The sequence below is a fragment of the Arachis ipaensis genome, chromosome B3 (assembly GCF_059453495.1).
Source record: "Arachis ipaensis isolate K30076 ecotype BB chromosome B3, ASM5945349v1, whole genome shotgun sequence".
Classification (NCBI taxonomy): Eukaryota; Viridiplantae; Streptophyta; class Magnoliopsida; order Fabales; family Fabaceae; genus Arachis; species Arachis ipaensis.
The window spans coordinates 33,182,436-33,207,042 of record NC_142438.1 but is presented as its reverse complement, the minus strand read 5'-3'; the positions used below and the strand labels follow the sequence as shown (position 1 = coordinate 33,207,042).

The window sequence follows — 24,607 nt, the reverse complement described above, 5'->3', positions numbered from 1 at the left end:
TATGCAAGTTAGATGGTGGTTTAGTTGGTGGTTTATGTTAGTGGTTTATGTTAGTGGTTTATGTTACCTGTTTTATGTTAGTTGATTATGCTGGTTCTTTTATGTTGATGGTTTAGTAGGTGGATTTTGTTAGCTATTTTTTAGTTAGTGGTTTACGTTAGTTGTTTTATGTTAGCTGTTTTATGTTAGTGTTTACGTTAGTTGTTTTATTTTAGTGGTTTAGGTTGGTTGTTTTATCTTGGTGGTTTATGTTAGTTGTTTTATGTTAGTGGTTTGTGTTAGTTGTTTTATGTTAGCTATTTTATATTAATGGTTTAAGTTTAACTGTTTCATGTTAGTGGTTTAGTTGTGTGGTTTATGGTAGTTGTTTCGCATGTGGTTCTCGTTAATGGAATTTTATGCGGTTTTATTTTGGTATGATTTTTTGTTGATAATTTATCGTCTGGGGTATTTTTGTCATTGGTTGTGAAGCTGGTTCTAACAATGTGGTGCATGTAATGCGCAGCCACAACGATGCATCAGGAGCATGAGGCGGCAGCAGGGCATGCGACTCGATGACAGATACGTTCCTTACTTGCAGATGGCCGGATTATACCATCTTGCCAGGCTGAACGACAGATGGTTCCGGTTAGATGAGGCCCTTGTCAGTGCCTTTGTCGAGCGATGGCGTCCGGAGATGCACACGTTTCACATGCCGTTCGGAGAGTGCACGATCACACTTCAGGACGTGGCGTACCAGTTGGGTTTGCCAGTGGACGAGCGTTACGTGAGTGGCTGCCTATCAGAATTCCAGATATACATCCAGGGTGGTCGTCCAGCTTGGGTGTGGTTTCAGGAGTTGCTTGGAGTGATTCCTCCTCCCAGCCAGGTTCAGAAGTACGCAGTAAACTGCAGCTGGTTCCAGGAGACTTTTGGAGAGTGCCCCGAGGGAGCCGATGACGAGACTGTGCGAAGATATGCCCGTGCGTACATCATGATGTTGTTGGGTACGCAGCTGTTTGCCGACAAGAGCGGCAACCGCATTCACATCAGATGGATTCCCTACGTAGCCAGGATTGAGGAGATGGGTACCTACAGCTGGGGATCTGCAGCACTGGCATGGTTGTACCGGTGCATGTGCCGAGTGGCGAACAGACATGTGGTCAAGTTAGCGGGCCCACTACAGCTACTTCAGTCTTGGATCTTCTGGCGATTTCCTCGGTTTAGGCCTGCAGGGTATGAGACGTTCAGCTGGCCATTGGCCTCGAGGTACTCTACACAGCCTTTTCTATTTCAATTTAATATGCATAACTCCATGTTCATTAATAATGTATTACAAACCCTAAACCCACATTTAAGTAGCCATAAGACACATGTATGATGCAGGTGGTCAGGTTACAACCCTTCCGGTAGCAAGAAGGGTCCTAGAGTGCAGATGTGGAGGCTGAGGATAGACTGGTTACAGGATAGGGAGGTGAGTACGCTACTTAATAAGTTTCTTTATTTAACCACACTTTATGAGTTGGGTCCATGAGTTGCCCTGACAATGGAGAGTTTTCCGTGCAGTTTATTTGGATGCCGTACAGCAGCCCCGACGTACTTCAGGTTGTGCATCCGGAGGCTTTGGAGCCTCGGCATATGGCGTTGTCGTGGTCTGTGACGTCGCTGATCTACTTTGCCGTCATAGAGTGGCATCAGATAGATAGGGTGCTTCCGCAGTTCGGAGGTGTGCAGCCCCGTCCGAATCCCGCCCTGAACATCGACTTTCTGATGTCGAAGGACGGCAGAGGCGGTGATCGATGGTTCCCATACCATTTGCAGAAGTGGCATCTCTATTGGGACTCCCGTGTGGAGACCGTGCTGAGGTTTGATGTTGTTGCCGACCCTGGACCGTCGCATGAGTTCCTCGAGTGGTGGAGTCAGCATGGAAAGAGGTTCTTGTCTGCGGAGATGCACTTGGGGGATCCAAGAGCCGTTCCTATTCCAGTTGAGGCCTCACAGCGGGGTGCTGGGCGAGTTCTTGACATGGATCGTCCTGAGGACGTGCCGGACAGGCGGCGGGTTGAGAGGAGAGCTCGTGTTGGGACACGACGGAGCCAGCGTGACTGGAGGTGGCTAGAGCATGCTATGGACGAGGACGACGATGCGGGTCCCGCTGGAGGCGGACGACGAGGCCACGGAGGGAGACGGAGAGGGCGTGGTGCGGCAGACCACCGTGGTCGTGACCCTGACGACAATGACGACGATCAGCATGGGCCCGTGGGCGGGGATGGTGCAGGGACTGTTGCAGTTGCTGGTGTTAGTACCCACGATGGCGGACATGGAGGTGAGTGATATGGGTCAGGTATGGGTGACGGGGCTAACCCTGGTGACGCTGGACTCGGGTCAGGGCTTCTTGGAGATTACTTCGTTGGTGTACCCGCCCATGACCAGACTCAGCAGGAGGGTACCCCGTGGGTTATTCCGGGATCGCAGTGGTTAGACTTCCTTGCCTCAGATACGCTTGATGCGGACTTCGGGGGTCAGCATTTTCTAGAGGAGATTACCGCCATCATGCAGGAGGACGTGCCGGCCCGGAGACGTGGTCAGACCTCCAGAACGCAGGCAGCTTTGGATGTTGATCTGAACGAGCCTCCTACGGCATCTGTTGGTGACCATTTCGGTATGGGAGGTACCCCACCATCCGCCTACACTGGTGAATCAGAGTCTGTTGCCGGGCCGTCTGCGGCACCCATCCATGTTACGCCACCTGCACAGCCTGCCCCGGATGAGGACGCGGATGAGATCGAGGATGAGGAGCCATTTGTCCGCAGAGGTCAGAGGGCACGGGTACCCCGTCGTTGCTTTACGGGCTCGCATCTGTTTAGATGATCCACGTTTCATGTATTTTGTTCCTTAGGGTTCATTCATGTATGATAGCCATGTGTACTTTTGTTGTTATTTTAGAGCTGTTTCATTTGTTGTTTGTTCATTGTATTGTACTTTGAAAACGGGTGTTTACCGGATTTATCAGTGACTATCCGTAATCATTGCATCATATAACGGTTTAATCTGTACATTTATTTATTAAATTTAGTATTTAGGGTTATTGTAACAAGACTCAAAGTGAAACATAACATATTCATTACGTAACGCAGCTTGCACAATACAATGTAGAAAGATCAACAAATTACATGAGTGCTCAATAACAACATCTAACAGGAAAAGTTAAATAAGATAAGTACTAACACTAACAACATGGCTACTAATGGCCCCCTGTGTGAGACGATCCTCCAAGCTGTGGGCAACTCCGACGTGTGTGCCCGGGTTGCCGACAGAGGCCACACCTCTTTGGCCGGTTCGGATCTGCCTCGTCCATATTCGTCCGTATCCTAGTGGACCACGGACGACCCTCCCTCGCACGCCTCTTATCAGGGTCCGGTATCACTGTGGGCCCGTCGTATGGTGGCCAGAAGCCCTCCGGGATCGGAGGTGTGAATCCCATCTGATACACACTGAATACCGAACTAATCTGATACACGCTGTGAACATAAGAGGTCCAGGTAACCCGCGAGTAGGCACAGCATGCAAGTGCGTGCTGACACGGGAAATGAAGCGCCTGGAAGTACCCGCAGTCACATGTCCGAGAGGCAAGCGATACTCCGTAGCTACCCAACGAGAAAGAACCAGTCGGAGTGGTCTCTGCTATGGTGAACTCGGAGTTATCCCGGTCATACAAAGTCACCGTGAAGCACCTGACCGTCTTTAAGTTGGCCTCAATACACTTCACCAAGTGCTGACTGAATTGTTGTCCGGTTCCCATCTGGGCCTCAGCCTCTCTCCCCTTGCGAACAAAGAGTTCCGCAAGCCTTCCATACGTTGCCTTCACCAGGGAGGATACAGGGAGATTTCTGACACCCTTTAGGATTGAGTTCACACACTCGGAGATATTCGTCGTCATGTGACCGAATCTCCGCCCCTCATCACGATGCTGAGTCCACAAGGAATAAGCAATCCGGTTCGCCCACTCACACATCGCCGGGTCCTCAGACCGCAGAATATCAAACCAGTAATCAAACTCAACCTCGGTCTTTGCATACGCCGCATTCACTAGAAGCCTCCGTGCGTCCTTGCCCTTGAAGGTAAGGGCAAAATTAGCCGCTACGTGTCGAATGCAGAATGTACGGTAGGCAGATGGAGGTAACCAACCTCCGTCAGGAGCCTCAAGCGCAGCCTTGATGCCGTTATGCCTGTCCGATATAACCAGCAGATCCGACTGTGGTGTCATGTGCTGTCGAAGGTGGGAGAGAAAGAATGTCCAGAACTTTGCATTCTCACCCTCTACTAGTGCGAATGCAACAGGTAGAATGTTGGAGTTCCCGTCCTGTGCAATCGCGATGAGCAACGTTCTCCCGTACTTGCCATACAGATGTGTGCCGTCAATGCTGACTAGGGGCTTGCAATGACGGAATGCCTCGATGCACGGTGGAAAAGTCCAGAAAAGTCTGTGAAAATATGCTTGAGACTCGTCTACCTGTCCTCCAACTCGAACGGGGCTCGTCCTTAGGACTGCAACAGTACCAGGCATCGTCAGCTGGACTCCCAACACCCACCTAGGCAGCTCGTTGTATGACTCATCCCAGTCACCGTAGATGAGGGCAATAGCCTTCTGCTTCGCCATCCAGACCCTCCTGTAAGTCGGCCTAAACCCAAAGTGTGCTGCCGTGGCATTCAGGAGCACCTTGATGCTGACGGATGAATCAGCCCAAACCATTGGCATAATGAACGCCGAAATCACATGATAGTCCAAACTCCTGTGGTCACTCGAGATGGATGTGGCAAGACAAGTGTGAGGTCCATTGTACCGTTTGACCTCCCAAATGCCCTTGTGCTGCCGGAGACTCAGTCGAATCAACCATGTGCACCCATTCCCAAACTCAGAACACTTGCCCACATACCGGCGATAATCAGACTCCACTACCTTGTACTGTACCCCTCGCCGGATGCTGTAAGTCTTCACACTTAATAGGGCCTCATCTTTATCCTGAAATTGCTGACCAACCTGGAACTCTGTCAGACCAGCAGTCCCTTCCGCATCTCTAGCTCCGAATCCAACAGAGTGCCCAGAAACCCCCTCCTGCCTTATGGCATCCAAGTCCAAAGAGGAAAAATGTGGTGGATACTGCTGTGTGCCAGAACTAGAACCACCGACCGCCAATGCAGGCTCAGTCGCTCCAACCTCGTCGCCGAGCGGCAAACACAATCATATCCGGCTCGACGTCATCATCCTCTGCATCACCCAACAATCCGTCTCCGACGCCAACCGGTGGAACGCCCTGTAAAGTGTTCGGCAGAATATCAAATAATCCTACCTCGTCGCCTATGCCGTCATTGAGATCAACAGCAAAAGACGGGGAGGCGACAGGTTGGACCGCTGGCTCGTACACAGGGACGGAGGAAGAAGCAATGGCAGGCCTGGAACTGGAACCGGCTGCCGTGGCTACAGTGGTGGTATTCCGGTTCGAACCCCCTGAGCTGGATACTACATCAACCAGCTTTGCCAACAATTCTGGTGTCCTCACCTCCGAAAACTGCCTCCGACAAAGAAACATGACTTGCAGGTCCTCATCACTACCAATCGTGAAACAATCATACTTCATGGTATCCTGCAGGACCGTGATTGGAATGCGATAGAAAAACTTCTTAACCCGCTTCGCACCTTCCAGACCAAGTTTCATCAGCACAGATCTAACAAGGTCATCATAGCTCGTCGTTGGATTCACGACAATACAGAGAGGATCCTTATCTGTGAACTTCACACCGAAATGAGTTTTCCTCTTAATGGATCCTCTGTGGTGAACCAAAATAACAAAACTCTCCTCACTAGCCATCTTACACCCTCTAATGAGAGCAACTTACGTTTACAACCATATATATACTGCTCTGTCTACCACTAAATCGAACCAGCCTGGTTCGAATTAGGGATTGTGTAATTTGAACTAACTTGGTTCGAATTACTTGATGCAGCTTCTCTCTCTATATTTCGAACCAGCCTGGTTCGAATTACTAGCATTGCTAAATCGAACCAACCTTGTTCGATTTACTTGAACCAGCTTCTCTCTCTGTAATTCGAACTGCTTTGGTTCGAATTATTCATGAATGCAGTTCGAACCATTGTGGTTCGAATTATATTAATATATGGTTTGGCTCATTACTGAAACGATTTTGGTTTTGGCTTATTTACGTAATTTCGGCCTGGCATTGGCTTATTATGGTTTTTCACCCTTTATTTAAATAAGTCCTTAATTGATTATCATAAAAGTGGGTCAAATCTTCCTAGAATAAAATTATGAAATCAAAAACTAAATAAAAATTATGACTCCAAAATTAAATTAACTCTAACTAATTTAAAATAGATTTGATCTTATTAGATTAAATCTGATTTGATTTAAATATTAAACACTTAAAGATATGATAATTAATTTAAACTAAATTTAATTTAAATTTTAAATACCAAAAGATATTACTAAACAAATTAAACAAACCCAAACAACAAATCAAATTTAAATCTAACTAAATAAATTCGAATTTAATTATGATGTATAATATAGTTGTTCTCACTTGAATGCTTGCACTTTACTTTTTGAATCTGAACTAAATCTAATAAGCTTAGTTAGATGTGGTCTAGATTTAATAAACTCCTCATGGTTATTTATACTCCAAGTAACTCTAAAAAATCTATATTTCTTCTTCATCAAGTCGATGCAATTGTATTTAAGACCAACTCTCGATTTTTTTGATCTCTAAGATCAACATAATGAAATTCTCCTAGTAATCAAATTCTTAAATATGACAAGATTACAATTTTGCTATTTGGCTTTAGAATGATAAAAATACCCTTTTGAGTCTCCCTCTTTAAAAAATTTTGTCCTCAAATCTGCGTGTATATCAAAACGAGAAAAAGTAGATACACTAAATACAATTGGACCATAATACTTAACAAAAAAATTTAATCTTGTTAAAATTGTCATAGATATTCCTAATACTTTTAATGGACCATCTTCTCTAGCGGTAGTTTTTCTCTAAATAAAAAACTCATCTTTTATCCAACAAATCCAAACCAAATCTCCTTATTCAAAGACCATGTTTAATGGATTTATCTTCTTGGCTAATTGAATTGTGGCAATGCCCTTCTTGTTAACTATGTTATGAGTCTTCATTTATACAAGTTTAACCTTTTTAACCTCACTTTCACCATCTAAACATTATTCAAAGATAAAAGCATTAAATCTAAAATAGTCAAAGAGTTAAAATCATTTAAAGATTCACAAGAATAACAACTAACAAATTTTTAAGTTTCAGAGTTATAAAAAAGCTCAATGTCTCGCAAATAATTATCTAAAATATTCTTAGCATGTAAAATATAATCATCCAAATAACTAGCATAAGTTAGCACATAATCAATCTTTTTGAGAAATAACTCAGTAATATGTGTGAAATCTTTAATAGTTTGATATGCAATTAAATATGCTATTATACTAAATCTGTCTACAATAAGAATAAGGGTAAAGTATATTTTTTGTCCTTGAAGTTTGACAAAAATTTCAAAAATACCCCTAAGTTTTATTTTGTTTCAATTTTGTCCTAAAAGTTTTCGATTTGCATCAAATATACCCTTGACAGCTAATTTTTCAAAAAATTTAAGACCAATTCAATAACAATTTCATAAGAAAAACTCTCAACATAAGCAAATTAAGCATAATTTTCATGCATTATTGTTAAATTGGTCTTAAATTTTTTGAAAATTTACCCATCAAGGGTATATTTGATGCAAATCGAAAACTTTTGGGACAAAATTGAAACAAAACAAAATTTAGGAATATTTTTGAAACTTTTACCAAACTTCAAGGACAAAAAATATACTTTACCCTAAGAATAATTATATATTTATGTTTTTTTACCCTATGCAAGCTAAGTAAGAATCTATAGAAATGTCTATTCAACTATGAACAGGAATAAGCAAAGGGATGCACAATATATTTGACAAAACTTAAGATTACATAAAATACAATCAAAATAAATTCTTTCAATACTCTTATGTCTTTGAAGCCAACAAAAATATATAAATAAACATATCTGAGATTCTTTTTATTTTGATATGCCCATTTAAATTAATATTCTCACAAGCAATATATACAAAAAAAAATTAGAATTAATTGCATAAAAATTCTTCATATATTCAAATACTAACAAGTTAAAGGTTTGAGTAGTGAATAATACATTTTGAGCAAGTCATCAATAATCATGTTCTCATTATCTTGTTCAATCATATATGGAGAATAATCAAGCAGCTCGGTCTATTTTGCATGCCTCTTGTTAAAATTTCTTTGAATTATCAAATGCAAAACATACATGTAACATTCTACCACACAAAATCTTATGCTATAGCCATAAATTAGAGGTGGTGAGGTATTACGACATTTAAAACAGAAAAGTACATACAAAATATTCGAAGAAATATAATTTAATTAGGAGCCTGTGAAAGAAAAGGATAAAACAAAAGCGATAAATCGTCATCACACACGTAACATAAAGATAAAAGAGTCGATATATAGAAACAAAAAAAAGATATATATATATATATATATATATATATATATATATATATATATATATATAAAATTTAGAAGGAGATACATAGCAAGAACTAGTCTCAACCTACGAAGAAAGGTCGGCTAAAAAGAATTACAAACCCGAAGTATACCCAAAATATAATCCTGTTTTTCCAAAATAAAACCTCTAAGAGGGATGTACAAATATATATTCAAAAGTGGAGAATAAATATACTAAGCACAAAATATAAAATACAAAGGAGTCTTCATTTTTCAAAGAGAATTCAGCACGCTCAGCGAGGTGCGTCACATCCTGTATCTAAAAATAAACAAAATTTGCAACAGGTGAGAACTTAAAGGTTTTCAGTAGGGTAATAGTTCTAAATAGAGACGATGTAAAACCATATGAACCCGTCAGGCAATCCTAAACTCCAACACCCAAAATTCAAGCCTACAGTTATACTAAACCGAACAGGGTCAGAATATACTAAGTTCTCATCTATATATCAGTGGTCCATAACCTCGGTTCTCCACAATATATCTCAACATCTTTCTTTTCAATATCACAGTTGTTTAGTATTTAATTCAGTAATCAGTTTAATAGCAACAAACACAAGTAATAAGATTCAAATACAAACAAGATCAATTATAACAAATATGGCAATTAGCAGTTAAACAGAGTTATTTACATGGGCAATCCAAGTACAATATGTACACCCAAACAATAACAGAAAGATGTACATGATGCATGCTTGCCCTACTAGCCATGAACTCACACGTTGGTCATATTGGCAGAACTCGACTCAAGTAAGCAGGATTAACCACCATCCTACCTGAAGGTTCCACAAATAAATATGCAAGCGGAATTCACCACCGTCCTTGCCAATCACAGTAAACCATGAGTAAGCGGGATTAACCACCGTCCTTACCCAGAAAACGACGAACAAACGGATTAACCACCGTCCTTCCTCAGGACAAAACTCAAATCAATTTGCAAGCGGGATTCGCTACCATCCTTGCCATTTCAGTCATTTAAATCTCAATCAGTCAACAGTAATGTCTTTAATAAGTTCATAATAATTAAATTCATTAGTCACAATTCTCTGCCAGTAATCAATTCCATTTAATTCACTCACATTCCTTTCAGAGCCTAAATAATAGCTATCAGACTTCATTTAGGATTTACAGGGGTTTACAAGCTTGTCGGAAAAACTAAACAGTTAAAAATAGAGTTTCTTCAAGAAAACAGGACCTGTGCGTGCACATACCTCTGTGCGCATGCACAGAGCCAGAAGCAATTCCTGACTCGTGCATACACATCACCCTCGTGCGTACGCATAACTTGCGAAACTTCCTTGGTGTGTGTATACACACCCTCGTGCGTACGCATGAGCACTTACACTTGCCCTGATTTTCTGCATAATCCTGCGTATACGCAAGCCTGTGCGCGCACACGCAAGCCAAAAATGCTGATTTTCTGCATAATCTCATATTTCAGATTTTTATACTTGTTTTCAAACGTTCATAACTTTCTCTACAAAATTTTATTTTCCTCTGTTCTTAGACGTTTTTAAAGATCTTTTCACTAGCTTTAATTTAAGATAGATTTCATACAAATTCAAACTTCAAGCACCAAGTTATGACCACTCAAAGTTAGTTAAAATTCTGGTTTTACCAAAAATCTACATAATGTCATTTTTACAATTCTCTAATTTACTTCATTCCAAACCATCACAAACCATTACTAGGCACCATCAACATACAATTATCAATACGCAATCACCTTCTAATCTTTCAAGCCTAATCAACCCAATTGCAACTTATATAACATAAGCCATCAAAATATCCATTCACAACAACACCAATTATCTATCCAAACTCATCATTTCGACTACAATTCACATAACATGACACTTACACAACTTACCATAACTTACCAAATAGGGGATACCTTACCTTATCACGGCTTTCGACCTAATTTTCATATCAAAGCCTTAATAGGCAATTAATCACACATTATATCCAATCACAAATTATATTCAAACTGAAACATACTCATTTCTCAAATTCACACTATATCACAATAATTAGTCAATCATCAACCAACCATTTCCATTCAATCTTATCCTAGGGCTTTTAACTTAGTTTTTCACATAACTTTACATAATGCCAACCCAAAATCAAAATCCGTACTTTAATGGCGGCGGTTTTTAACCCTTGAATCCTTCACTTTCTGGCCAAGCCAAGCTTCAACAAAAGCTCCGCAACTACACCGAACACCCAATCATGTACCAAAACTACCAAACAAGCCAATCTACTCCATATAATCTAATTACATCAATTATTCAATAATTACACTAGGGTTTTTACTCAAAATTAGGGATAATGAAGGAATTGAGATTTCTTACCTTGTACCACTCAATCTTATGTCAAAACCTCGCTAGAGATTGTTCTTGAACTTCTCCTAAAGCATCAAAATCACAATATTTCAATATTCGCATACCCAAAATGCAAAAAAAAAAAAAAGAGAAATTTTGAAAATGATTCAAGGTTCTTGGGAGTACTTACTGCAAAAGAGTATAGAATCGAAGAGCACGACAAGAGCGATGCGTGACCGCAAATGGATCTTCGATCGGAGCTACGATTTGGAAGTTATGTGAATTTAAAGATTAAAGTGAATAGTGACTTAAAGATTTGCTCTTCACTCTCTTCTCTCCTTCATGTATATCTCTCTCTCAATAAGGGAGAATGTGTGTTGAATTTGCTACGTGTGGAGGGTAAATGAGTGTGGGCTTGGGCTTAGTGAGGCCCATTTGTGAATTTTTGTATGTTTAGCCCAACCTAGGGTCAAAATCTTTAAGATAAGTGTTTTAATTCGTATCTTAAATATTTTTATTTTTTCAATTATAAAAAATTTAAAATTCTTAACCATTTTCTCTCATAATCAATTTATTATTTATTTATTTATTATTTAACTAGATTTTACACAACACCTTATCATATGTTGAGTACTTGAAACGTATACCATGTATCTGCTCACTTAAGTATGGAATTGGTTGTTTTCTTTCTTTCTATCCATATTAATGGCTTCAAAACTTACCACAAAACCTGCAAAACCTTGAAAAACTGACATAAAAATACTAAACAATTCATTATTAGATATATGAGAAATTAAATATTCTTTGAACTTTAGTGACATTAATACACTCTTGTCTAAACTAGCATTTTTTAGATCTCTTTCATAAGTGTGTTTATTGTTTTGAATTTTTTCTCCTCATTGACTTTTCTTTCTCACTATGCTCTTTTTTTCTCTCCAAACTCACTCTTTGACTTAAATATTGACTCTTTTCACTCAAACACTCACTTTTTTCTCTCAAATTCTTTTCTTTTATCTCTTGTTTTACAAAGTGCTCACATCCTAAGGACTTTGAGAATTTTTGCACATTTGATTCCTCCAAGTACACATCTTCACGTATAGCATACTCAACAAATTTTTTTACAACTAGCCTTGAAGGAACATTAAAGATGGAATTAGAAGAACCATTTTTCTTATGTTGTTCTATATGATTCTTTTTGAAATCTGGAATTTTAAATTTTGTCTTATCTTCAAATTTTGTTCTTATAAAAACTCTTATAGAATTGGAGTCTGAAGAGAGTCAAGTCGCTAATAAATTGTTGTTTCTTCTCCACCTTAATGCTCAAATTTACTAAATTCTCTATTACTGCATAATAGTGCTATTCAACCTCATCTGCAATTTTTTCGGTTTAATCTTACCAAAAATTGTCCCATAAGAACCTTGGTACCCTTTTCAACATTAGCCTTGTTCTTCATATTCAACAACTCCTTGTGGTATTTTCTTACAGATTTTGAACTTTGTTTCAACTTACAATACTTTTCAAGAAACTCCTTGTAGTACGATGATGACACAAACTAGTTCCTCATATTTTTTCATCTTTTTCAGGTGCAAATTGGTCTTTTTTCGTACTTTCTTCTAGATCTTCCTATCTCATTCCACCAAATACGACTATCGTCAGAAAATTTGGGTTTACCAATCTAATCTTGTTTTTCTCTAAATGGTTACAACATGCAAAAATTAACTCTACCTTCTATTCCCATTCAAAATAAGATTTAACATTATTTCTTCCTTTAAAAGCAGGGATTCACATTTTGAAAATATTTTCTTCATATAAGATTCTTTCATCACCACTATTATCATCCTCAATTCTCATTGATTCTAATTTAGCACCATATAAAAAAATAATAAAGATGTTAGAATACTCTTCTCACGTGTAACACTTGATATTTGTGTTTGTACTCATTTTGTGGCGTTTTTTCTCTTTTGAGCTTACTATTCTTGTCTTTTTTCACTCTTAAATTACTTTAGATAAGTTACACTTTAAAAATCATGAAAAAATCGAGACCAAACTAAGATAATCTTAATATAAAAACTTTAAACTTGATAAAAAAAATTAGAATATATGATAAAGACACAAAATAAAGATAGACATTTTTCACATTGGTGAATTGAGGCTCTGCAACTAGCCTCTCATCTTATCTTCCTCTCGCTGAACCTTTTTCTCTTCTTTACTCTCAACCCAGCACACCCTGAGACCACAACCCAGCCCCAACCCTCCATCCGACACCACCGCCGTTATTACCACCGTCGCCTACCCCCTCTCTCTTCCCTCTGTTCTCTTTTTCTTCCCTCTTTCTCCATTTCTCCTGAATCCCCTGTATGCTACCCCTGTTCTCTGTGCAAAGCCCAATTCCGGCGAGAAACCCTGGTGCAACCCCAGCAGCGGCGGAGCTCTGTGCCGCTGCAACCATGCATCTGCTACCCCTCTCTTTCCATTCTTCTCCTTTCACCAACGCAGGTTCCATGCTTCCCCCTGCCCATGTGTTTTTTTGTTTATTTATTTTAACTGCTTTTTAATTTTGATTTTATTGTTTAGATTAGGCTTAGATTAATGGATTGATACTTTCTGGATTACAAAATATTTGATCGCTGAATTTTCTGGGTTGATTGCTGCTTAAATTGAGTTCAAAATTCCTGTTTACATATTGTGCACACCATATGCTCAATGAAATGCCTGAGTAAAACTTTTTGTTTAATTCTTATGTTTGGTCAGTATTTGTCTTAAATTTTGTTCTCTTTAGGCATTATAATTCAGAATTGTGCAGTTTTATGCTATTTTTAATGATGTTTGGATTGAATTTGACAAGGCACTTAATTATTATTTTTGTTTGAACACTAAATTGGTTTAAAATTTCAAGTTTGATCATGTGATTGGTGTAATTTAAGAATTGCATATCATGTTTAGTTAAGAGAATTGAATGAAACTACCTATTCATGTATGTTTTAAATATGAATGATCACATACATAGTCACTTGTTCTTTGATTTTTTTGAGCAATTCAACTTGATTTTCATCAAGTTTATCACATCTTTAAATGTTTCCCCAATTAAATATTTATTTGCTTTCTTGGCTCTAATTTGAATTTTAATTAATCCCTCTCTTGCTTTTATGCCAATTATCTATTTTTTCTGAGTTGTATTTTGATTTTTCTTTATCAGGATGCAATGTAAAGGCAAAGGAGCCGGCTTCATCATTGGCTCCCGCCGAAGTTCGTCCAAGTAATCAATCAGACATTATGGTAGACAATGAGAATGGTTCTTGTTCCTTAATAATGGTAGGTTTCTTTCATGTACAGTAGGCAATGCTCATAAAAGTTATAAAGTAGTTGTATTAATTGTTAAATACCTAATCTGACCATAAGACTTTCGTCAAAGGTGATGTGTGATTTTGCTTATTTTTCATGTTTGACAAAAGAATCACTTCTTTTGTCGAGGACAAGTTCCGAAGAGATGGCATTGATTTAAAAACTGGATCCATGGTTGTGAAGGTATCTGATAAATAAATTTTAACTAAAGAAATGAAAAATGGAGGAGAAATCACTACAATGCCATATGGAATGGCTGTCTGGTCAACTGGCATTGGGACTCGTCCATTTATCAATGAGGGTGTTGAATGATGTGGGAGAGCTCAATAACAACAAGTTGCATAGGGATTGAGATACATTATGTATTATACTTTAAGCCATTTAAACGAAGGCGGATGTTCATTTAACTATAATTACGGATGGTTATTTCCATTCTAAAGTGGATGGTTATTTTGTAGTATGAGTTATTAATGGGCAGATTTATATGAAACTGATATTTTGTGTTTGTTTGATTGCTTTTGGTTTAACCAGTTACCGTTTGAGAGGCTCTAAATGTTGAATTCGCTAGGTAACCAGATAGTTATTTTGTAATGACCTTGGTGTGGCATGTATAATTAGTTACAAGTATTTTAATCTGGATGTTCGATTCAATAGGATAGTTGATGGTTATTTCTATTGGTACGCAGATGGTTATTTTGTAATGGCCTTGGTGTGGTGTGTATAATTAGTTACAAGTATTTTGTTCTGGATGTTCGCTTCATCAAGGTAGCGGATGGTTATTTCTTCTGGTATGCAGATGGTTATTTTGAATAGGCTGGGTGTATTGTGTTTAATTAGTTACAAGTATTTTAATCTGGATGTTCGATTCATTAGGGTAGCGTATGATTATTTCTATTGGTACCCAAATGGTTATTTCGAATAGTCTAGGTGTAATGTGTGTGATTAGTTATAAGTATTTTAATCTGGATGTTCGATTCAATAGAATAGCGGATGGTTATTTCTATTGGTACCCAGATGCTTATTTTGAATAGTCTGGGTGTAGTGTGTTTGATTAGTTCCAAGTATTATAATCTAGATGTTCGATTCAATAGGGTAGTGAATGATTATTTCTATAGTTATCCATATGGTTATTCTAAATAGTTTGGGTGTGGTGGTGTGATTAGTTACGAGTATTTTAATCTAATCATGATATGGGATTAGATATCATGTGATCATTATTTGTTCATTATTTAATTAAATAGTGTAGTTGACATCATCATGAACGCGACATAATAAATAACTTGGGGAATTCACACCCTGAAACTTAGTAATGTGAAATATGAAACTAATGAAAGCACAAATCTCCCAGAACCTATGTTATTTCTTCATACTTATCACCAAACATAGAAAAGCAAAATACCATGTGATCTTAGTTTCCTATATGAGATAACTTCATCCAATGGGCTAACTTGTCATACCAGAGTTCCTCACTTCGGCATTCATATTATCATATACAATGTTTAATATGTAAACCATGTAAGTAGACCAATCATTTCTTATGGTTTATATTATTTATTGCGAATTCAACATTTACAACAATAGAAAAGGTCAATAAAAGAAAATAAATAAATTACAAGATGATGTTTCCTATACATAAATAGAATTTGACATATTCATCTTTTTGGGTAAATTACACTTAAGAATATAAGGTTACATTCTGTACATAAAATAGTAGTGATAACACTAATAAATTAAGAATCAGCACTTAGGCATCGATTTTTTAGAGCACTCCCCAATTTTACAATTTAATTTGAATAGTTGGACTTGTAATAAGCAAGTTTTTAAGGCTGTCCACAGGAACTCTTGTTCCCCATATATTCATTGATTTCAACTTGGAGTATTTATCAACTAAGGCAAAAAGACCACTCATAGTTACTTGACGGCAGCTCCACAGAACAATATTCTGGACAAGAAGCAATCATGTATGACAAGAATCAAGAGTTAACAAAATAAGCAAGTACTCATGTGTAGAAAAAGCATATTATAGTTTCAGCTGTGAATAAAAATCTAACAAACAAACCCGGCCCAGCTCGAAAAATATATATACAGATAGGTGTTGCCACATTACAATTTGGGTTGCAGATTATTCTGAAACTAAACAAATGAAACCACGTAAACCATATTTTTACAAAATCAAACATACATAACGTGTAAATTGAATAACAATTCACATTTGAAACAAAGGTAGGATAACTAAACACTTTTGTGAATATCTAATAAGTAAAAATACAGATAGCCTTTCATTGACCTAAGAACGCTGCGAACAGGGAGACGGAACACCAGCAGGACCAGGCCTTCAGCCGGGATGCGGGCAGCGATGGGCGAGGGACCCAGTGCGAGGAACGCAGGTGGGAATGGGGTGTCTCCTACACGACGAAGATTGCTCGATGGCTGCTCGAGGAAGGCGCCATGGATGACGCCAGCAGCGGAGATGCGTGACGACTGAAGGAGAAATGACTGTTCACGTTGCAGAAGATCTATGGCGGTGATTACTCTTCTCAGTGAATTCACGTACAATTTTGGGGGTGGGGGAAATGGTTTGACTGCTAGGTCAAAAAGGGGTAGCTATTTAGGATTGGTAAAAGTTGGGATGGTTAAAATTGGGATTTGGGAGAAAAATAAGGTGGAGGGTCTTTTAATTAAAATGTGTCACTTTTAAGGCCCGTTGTTCATGTTGGTCAGATAAGTCATCGGTTACCTAAAGTTTCCCTTCTAGTAGGGGTGTACATGGGCTGGGCCACACCGGGTTTTAGCTTGACCCAGACCCGACCCAAAATATAGACCGGGCCTAATTTTTAGACCCTAACCCGATCCTAGATCCGACGAAACCTATGCACTTTCGGGCCGGGTGAAAACCCGGTAAAAACCGGGAGAAAACCGGGTCTTTAGCATGTAAAAATCACCTAATCTCCAACCATTATTTCACAATTCACATAGTAAAATTCACTTAAAAAAATATAACAAGAACCAACCCTTCTCTAAAATTAAAGCATAACCATAATCAATATTAATATTGTCTAATAACACCAAATATTTAAATCAATACAAATAACACAATATTATGCATTAGTCTAAAGTCTTATGCATTTTAAACATAATTAACTTATAATCTTATAATGACTAATAACACAAAATATTAAGGTTTACAATATTTAAATTCCACATAAGAATAGCCATCATCCATCACTAATAACACAAAATATTAATTGTGTATGATAACCGGGACACTGGGCCGAGTTCGGGTGACCCGAGCTATGGCCCGGACCCGACCCGAAATAATGATTGGGTCTATTTTTGAGACCCTTACCCGGCCCTAGACCCAATAAAATCATACTAAATTAGCCCCTAAAGTGTTCGGGGTCGGGCCAGGTCTTCGAGTTGAGCCGGACCATGTACAACCCTACCTTCTAGAATATATCAGATGCATAAATCGAGGATTTGCTGATGTGAAAATTCTATAAAAGTTTAGCATGTAGCCCTTAATTACGATGTCCAGCCTCCATTTCCATAGTCTAGTTTTCATATTCTGTTTCGTTTGCAATGCGGCTCAATTTTATCGAAATGGAACCTATACATGTGCTTTTCTTGGATATGGAAGCATGGGGACTAGATGTATATGTGGGACAGCTTTTTGTCAGTGTCACAGAGAAGAACTCGGACCGTGCGTTTTCTTTGTTTATAAATTTTGCCTATCAAATCGCACGGTCCGATTTGTATGCTAATGAGAAATAAAATTTGGGGTGCTATAAATCGGACCCTCCGTATTACCTTAATGTGGTTTTTAATATGCAATGTAGTACAAGTCGCATGGTCCGAGTTCCATGCTTTGATTTTGAAAAGAACTCGGACCCTCCGTTTTGAGTACAGATAGAAATTGTTTTGGTGAACTGAGAGCTGAAATCACATGGTGAATGAAATCGGACTGTCCGTGTGGATAGTGTCAACTCGCAGGGTCCGAGTTGTTCCCTCCTAACACCACAAACATGTTAAGCACACCCCTTCCCCATAATGGAGTCCAGCACGTACTCTAGCGCCATATGTAAATTAAAAAGCGTTGCAATGCTGGCTACACTTTTCATGCAAGAACGAAAGTCGAATTCTTGTCCCCAAGATATAACCATTTCGTCATGGATTTAATTTTTGAATATTCTTCGTCAGCACTATAGCCTTGAAATGATTCGTTCAGTTCAGCATAGAGCACAACACTATAACCTTAAAATGATTCGTTCAATTCAGCACAGAGCATCATTAGAAGCTAGAACTAAACCCTCATTTGGTAAACGTAGTTTTTCTTTTTGTGTTTATTATGGTGTCTAAAAATATTGCTTAATTACTAAAATAAATAAATAATTAATCTTAAATTTAAAAATATAAAATTAAAAAATTTTAAATATTTTAAAATTACTATAAAAAGTACTGTATTCTGTACATTATTGAACCTTCAGTCTGTTGTGACCAAACTTCTGTGACAATTTTATTAACATCCTCTAACACCATCTCTCAGGTCACACCAGTACACCACCTCCGGGTAGCTAACACTCACTCTCTAAGTGATAGACAGTGGCATTTGAATGAGTACTTATCCATTCTCTAGAGACTAATCCTCCAATCCAACCTTTCCCTCATTAGTTTCCCATCATAATATCTATCACCCTAAGTAAACTGAGTACCAATAAAGCCCAGGTAAAAAAAACTACAATATTCAATAAATTAGCAAAAGAGAGACAGAATTTGGTGTCGTGGTTCTATCTCCATGGTTTTTGGCGAATGATTTGAAAAGCAATATTCTTAGGAAGGAGGTGGAAAAAAAAATTACAAAAATCACAGAATGACAAAAATGGCAGAGAAAGGAGAAGAGAGAAAGTTTTGCAATAATATACAGAGCATAACAATTACATTATTTTGTTGACGTAGAGAGATTGGAAAAAGAAAAGAAAAGAAAAGAAAAGAAATCAAAGGAAAAGAAAAAATTGAGATCAAAATCCAACCCCCGCTGCGCCGCCAACTCCAACCGGTGCCGGAGGAGGTGGCTCCGTCAGCTTCCTATTGTTCCATGAACACGCTTCCGGAGCTAGCTTAGCCGCTGACCTTCTCGGCTCCGACTTGCACCGCTTTAGAGCCGAACCTTCTCCTGCATTTGTCCCTACCGCCGACGCCACGGCGGCGGCCGGAAACGAGAACGATGACCTCCCCGGTTGCACCTGCTGCGGCTGAACAGCCGCCGTCGGCGGAGGCGGCGGCTTGTTGTCCACGGCGGCCATCCGCTTCTTGTGTTGACGATCTCCTCCACTGGATTTCGCCGCTGGCCTCGGCGGCAGCCACCGTACGAAGTCGGCGGTGCAGATCCACGTCTCCCTGGAAACCTCCATTGACAGCTTCGGTTCGCACATCATCAAAAGCAAGCATTCTGGTAATGCTCCACTTTCTCTCTCCTTTGACCTATTTTCTTCTTCCATGGGTTTCTCCTCTGAAGTCATTTTCACTGAAGGTGCAGAGTGTGCAGTAGTTGAAGAAAGCTCAGATCTCTGTGCGACGTCGTTTTCCTCACCATAATTAGTCACTTCTCCAATAGCTTCCTCTTCTTTTTCAACATCTCCTTTCGCTTCTTCGATAACCACTTGATTGCCTTCATTATTTGCTGCCTCTGTTTCTTCTTTACTAACAAAAGCAAGTGTACTTTTTCCACTCTCATCATGAATCGCAACATTGTAATTGTTTTCCACTTCCTTGTTAGAGTCCTCTTCCATTTGCACTTGGGCCTCTTCAGCTTCTCTATCTTCTTGTGTTGCCTGAACACTTGGCTCCCAAAACCTGTTAGCGAGGGCAGCCATTTTGACAGGGTCAGATCTGCACCTCATCAACAACAGAGCATTCTTTGGAGGGATGCATATGCTAACTCTAGCTTTCTCTTCCTCCTCACTCTTGAGATTGTCTATATCGATGTCAATGTCTTCAAACACGTGCCTCCTCCTTCTGTTGCTTCTCTCAGGGCTGTTATTGTTGTCTCCTTGGGTTTCATCTTCTTCACTACCTCCCATTATAAGTTCAATCTCCCTTCCCTTATGGGGATCACTCCCTTCTTGAAGAGTCACCAGCCAACTTCCAACTGCTGTCCCTTCTTCTTCTGCCTTGGCCGAATGTTTTTCCCTTCCGCAAGAAGACCTGCAACTGAAGAAGCAGCTGAATTCAGAACCAAACGCTCTCAGAGCTTCGCATATTGCTGAAGGAACATGAACCCATCGTTGGTTCCGTTGAGACAAACACTCCTGCTGTAAGCTCTGGCTTCTTTGTGATTTCTGTCGGTTGAGATCTCCACCGTGAAAGCTTTGTTCGCCTCTGCTCCTGAAGCTCGCTTCTCCTCCTCCGCCTCCTCTTCTCTTAGATCTCCCTCTCATCTTCTTCCCCTGTTTCAACACTCTCACTTGTCCAATGCATGTGACCTTCGGGGTTTACGTATCCCGGTCCTCGCTTTCTACCACCGGATCGGAACATCGCTGGGTTCGGTGAGGCCTGGCTGCCGCCGCCACCACCTTTTGTGCTGCCCCTGCTTGCTAGCTTTCTCGTTAAGTGAGGTGCGTCTTTGCTATGGCTTGGGCTGAGAATGGATTTTGAAGAGAGCTTCATAGATTTGGAATAAAATGATGAGAGGAGAATGGAGATAGATGATGTGATCCGGTTTCGGGTGCTGTATTTTGATTCTTGAAGCTACTTGTGGTGCATTGGGGTATGGGTGGGGTTCTCTATGGCCATTGTGGTTTTCTTCTTGGCTTTCTAGTTTCAACGAATGCAGTCAACTATGAAATGTGGACATTGAAAGTGGAGTGCGTGAATGAGAGACGGGAACGAGTTTTGTTGGGGGATCCTAAGCTCGCTAGCTAGGTCATCACTCACTCAGTCAATAAGGCTTTGAACAGAAAAGAAAACTGACAAATGAATGAAAGCCTTTGCTTAGTTGTAGGGTACAGATTGTAGGGCATCATTTGATAGAGAGAGAGAGAGAGTGATGAGAGAACAGCTGAATGGAACATGACAAAATACTGTCTGTTGTTTTTTATTTTAAAATTTTGAAACTCGACTGTAAAATATATCACTGTATCAGTGCATTAACGTGTTGTGTCTCCTTTGTGTCTCTCAACGTTTTCATGTTCAAAGTATATTAATCAAAGAAGATACATGTTCATGTGCAAAAATCATTTTCATTTTCCAATGCAACTTAAACTAAGGAGAGGGAGAAAGAAAAGAATTGGACTAATGCTTGCTCTAAACATCACAAGAGAAGTCATGAATTATTTTAGTCTAAGGTTTTTTACAAATTAAATGTGTTAAATTAATTATTTAACATAAGTTAAATTAGTTTCTTAAGAAACTAAAAAAAAAACTAATTTAACTTATATTTTTCAGTTATAAGAATTATTTTGATAAATGCAAACTTATAGACATCAAATAGTTTACTCATATAATAACCTAGAAAAATTCTATTTAAATACAGCACACTAACAAAAATATGTTTCTTTTTTTGTATGTGTAATTTAATGTGGTTGTAATTTTTAAAAACTTCATGCCAAAATATATATGTACGAAGAAAGTAGGGTCTGGGAACTGCTTACTGGTCATCACAGCTGGTAAATAATTGTTTGCATGTCAAATAACAATAATACCCTTGCTTTAGAGCAACGATGATACATATGCTTGACATTCAAGTATCCAAATCCCGAAGTTCATCTTTCGTGTCTGCACAAAAGAAAGGATCATGCACCAGTGTGCACGAGTCCTATGCAGAGCATCAGATATTCAGATCAGTACTGTTCTACTGCCAGAACCAGAAGGAGAGTGGAGGTAAATTATAGATAATAAATTACTTTTTTTTTACCATAAAAATTGAAAATATTAATAAAATTATCTATAAAACAATAAAATTTATCTTGTATTTATAAAAAATAGATTCTTACTCAAATATTAAATTTACATTGACTATTTTAAAAATTTTGCTTTTTAATTTTCATATTAGGACTATAATAATATTGAGTAAATATCTTTTTTGGCTCTGTCTTTTTTAAAAATTGATAAGCCGCCTCTCAACGTTTAAAAAAATGATAAATCGGCTCCTATTTATTTCTTCCGTTAGCTACATCGACCCTTTCGTTAGACAAATTGACCCTTGTCTATTTCTTCCGTTAGACACATCGACCATTCTGTGGTCGATTTGTCTAACGAAAGAAATAGATAGGAAGTGAAAAGTACAATACCTAAGAGTTAGGAGCTTTGAATAAAGGGGTAAGCAAAACAAAATAGAAATTGCCAAAACATAAGTAAAAGATTAATGCAAATCCTGTTTTCTCCAATCAACTTCTAAGAGGGACAATACAAGTTAATATGCAAAAGTGGAGAATATATATACATATATATAAACTAAGTACAAAATGCAATTTTCCAAAAGTAAAGCTTTGCTTCCAAAAGAGCATCCAGCACGCTCAGCGAGGTGCATCACGCCTTGTATCTGAAAAACAACAAATTTTCGAGACGGGTGAGAACCAAAAGGTTTCCAGTAAGGTAAAAGTTTTAAATAGAGATAATGTAAATGTTACACGAACCCATTAGACAATCCTAAACTCCGATGACCCAGATCCAAACCTAGAGTTCTTACTAAACCAGAAAAATGGCAAGCTACTTAAGGAATTCTAGTCTATCTCTTCATTCACAGTTTTTTGCAAACCTCCCAAACACCACTTTAGGAACAACCCTCAGCGTCACCTCCACCAATATAAGAGATCCCTCAAATTTCAAACACAAACAAAGCAATACAAAGAATACACAAGTAAAGAAAACAGATAAAGCATTTAAGTCAAGTAGCATATAGATACAGTCAATCAATAAGGCAAACCAAAACACAAGGTACACACTCAATCAAAACATAAAAATGCAAATAATGCATGTCTGTCCTATGGCCAATGAGCTCATCTGTCGGTTATACATCCAAACTCCACATGTCCAATAGCAAACCCTAGACAGTCCCTGCGTGCGCGCATCCCCAAGCTCATACTCTTATTCATATTTGTTTATCAATAGCATTGGAAAAATCATCTGAAAAGGTATAAGTGTCCGGCTACATCTTGCGATGGAAGGTCAACAGAATCTCAAATCTCAACATGGAACCAGTGGGAGCGAACCACTGCATCTACCTAGGGAGACTGATGACTCAGATATTTTAATTCATATATCATTTGGATCTTTAATCACAATTCATCATAATCATTATCGTCATCAATCATACATCTACATCTCAAACATTCATAGTTATACATATGAACATCATCTCCATCCTCATCATCTCATTCAACAATATCAACTCATATCAATTTAACTCTAACAACATGTTCGCACTTATTCCAAACCCTAAAATCTAGCTATTAGACCTTAAACAGGGGTTACAGAAGTTCACAAGCTTGTCGGGAAGCCTAAATAGTTAAAAATAGGGTTTTAATATGAAAACAGGGCATCGTGTGTATGCATCATACTGTGCGTACGCACGCATCAGAAACGTTTCCCAGCTTGTGTGTACGCATGACCAGTTGTGCGTTCGCACAAATTGTAAAATCCCATTCATCCATATGCGTCATCCTTATGCGTACGCATGATCGTTGACACTCGTTTTGGTCTGTATGTGCGCATGATAGTGTGCGTGGGCACACATACTATAATTTCTGATTTTCTGCAACATCTCATATTTCAAATTTTTGTACCCAACTTTAAACTCTCATAACTTTTTTTTCTACAAAACTCCGTTTTTAATTTAAGACAATTTTTACCTAATTTCAAACTTTGAGCGCCAAATTATGGCCCGTCAAAGTTGGTTAAAATTCTATTTTTTTACCAAATTTACCTAAACACGCATTTTGACCAATTTCTCAATTCCATTCAATTCAAACCACTTACTTGCCATTTCTAACCCTTCCAAATATTTAATCATTCACTTTTAACTATTCCAAACACACCAAACCTACCCAAACTAATTCCAATTCATTTATCATATCTCACCAACTATATCTAATTCCATAAAATCAAGTCATACATATCTATACACATATATACTCAACTAATCACAACAACATCCAAATTCATTCAATCCTATCCTAGGGGCAATTAGCCAATGCAATCATATAATTTTACATAATGCCTACTTGAAACTAAAACCCGTACCTCAATGACGATGGTTTTTCCCCAACTTGAATTTCTTCTGGCAAACCCAACGTCTGTCAAAGCCTCACCACTTTGATTCT

General features: G+C 38.6%; 2 protein-coding genes and 1 pseudogene across 2 annotated transcripts; 1 reads left to right on the top strand and 2 right to left on the bottom strand.

Moving 5' to 3' along the window:
* The first annotated feature begins 1,554 nt into the window (after window positions 1-1,554).
* LOC148570250 (uncharacterized) lies at window positions 1,555-2,515 on the top strand (annotated as a pseudogene).
* A 588-nt stretch (window positions 2,516-3,103) lies between these two features.
* Window positions 3,104-3,781, bottom strand: LOC148570249 (uncharacterized). Its single transcript, XM_088506927.1, has 2 exons — window positions 3,306-3,781; window positions 3,104-3,116 (listed from the first exon to the last, which is right to left on the bottom strand). Exons 1-2 carry the CDS (start codon window positions 3,779-3,781, stop codon window positions 3,104-3,106), a joined length of 489 nt encoding a protein of 162 aa, XP_088363053.1.
* A 15,387-nt stretch (window positions 3,782-19,168) lies between these two features.
* On the bottom strand, window positions 19,169-21,447 carry LOC107630222 (uncharacterized). The gene has a single exon (XM_016333304.3). It carries the CDS (start codon window positions 20,723-20,725, stop codon window positions 19,307-19,309), a length of 1,419 nt encoding a protein of 472 aa, XP_016188790.1. The 5' UTR covers window positions 20,726-21,447; the 3' UTR covers window positions 19,169-19,306.
* Between the last annotated feature and the right edge of the window lie 3,160 nt (window positions 21,448-24,607).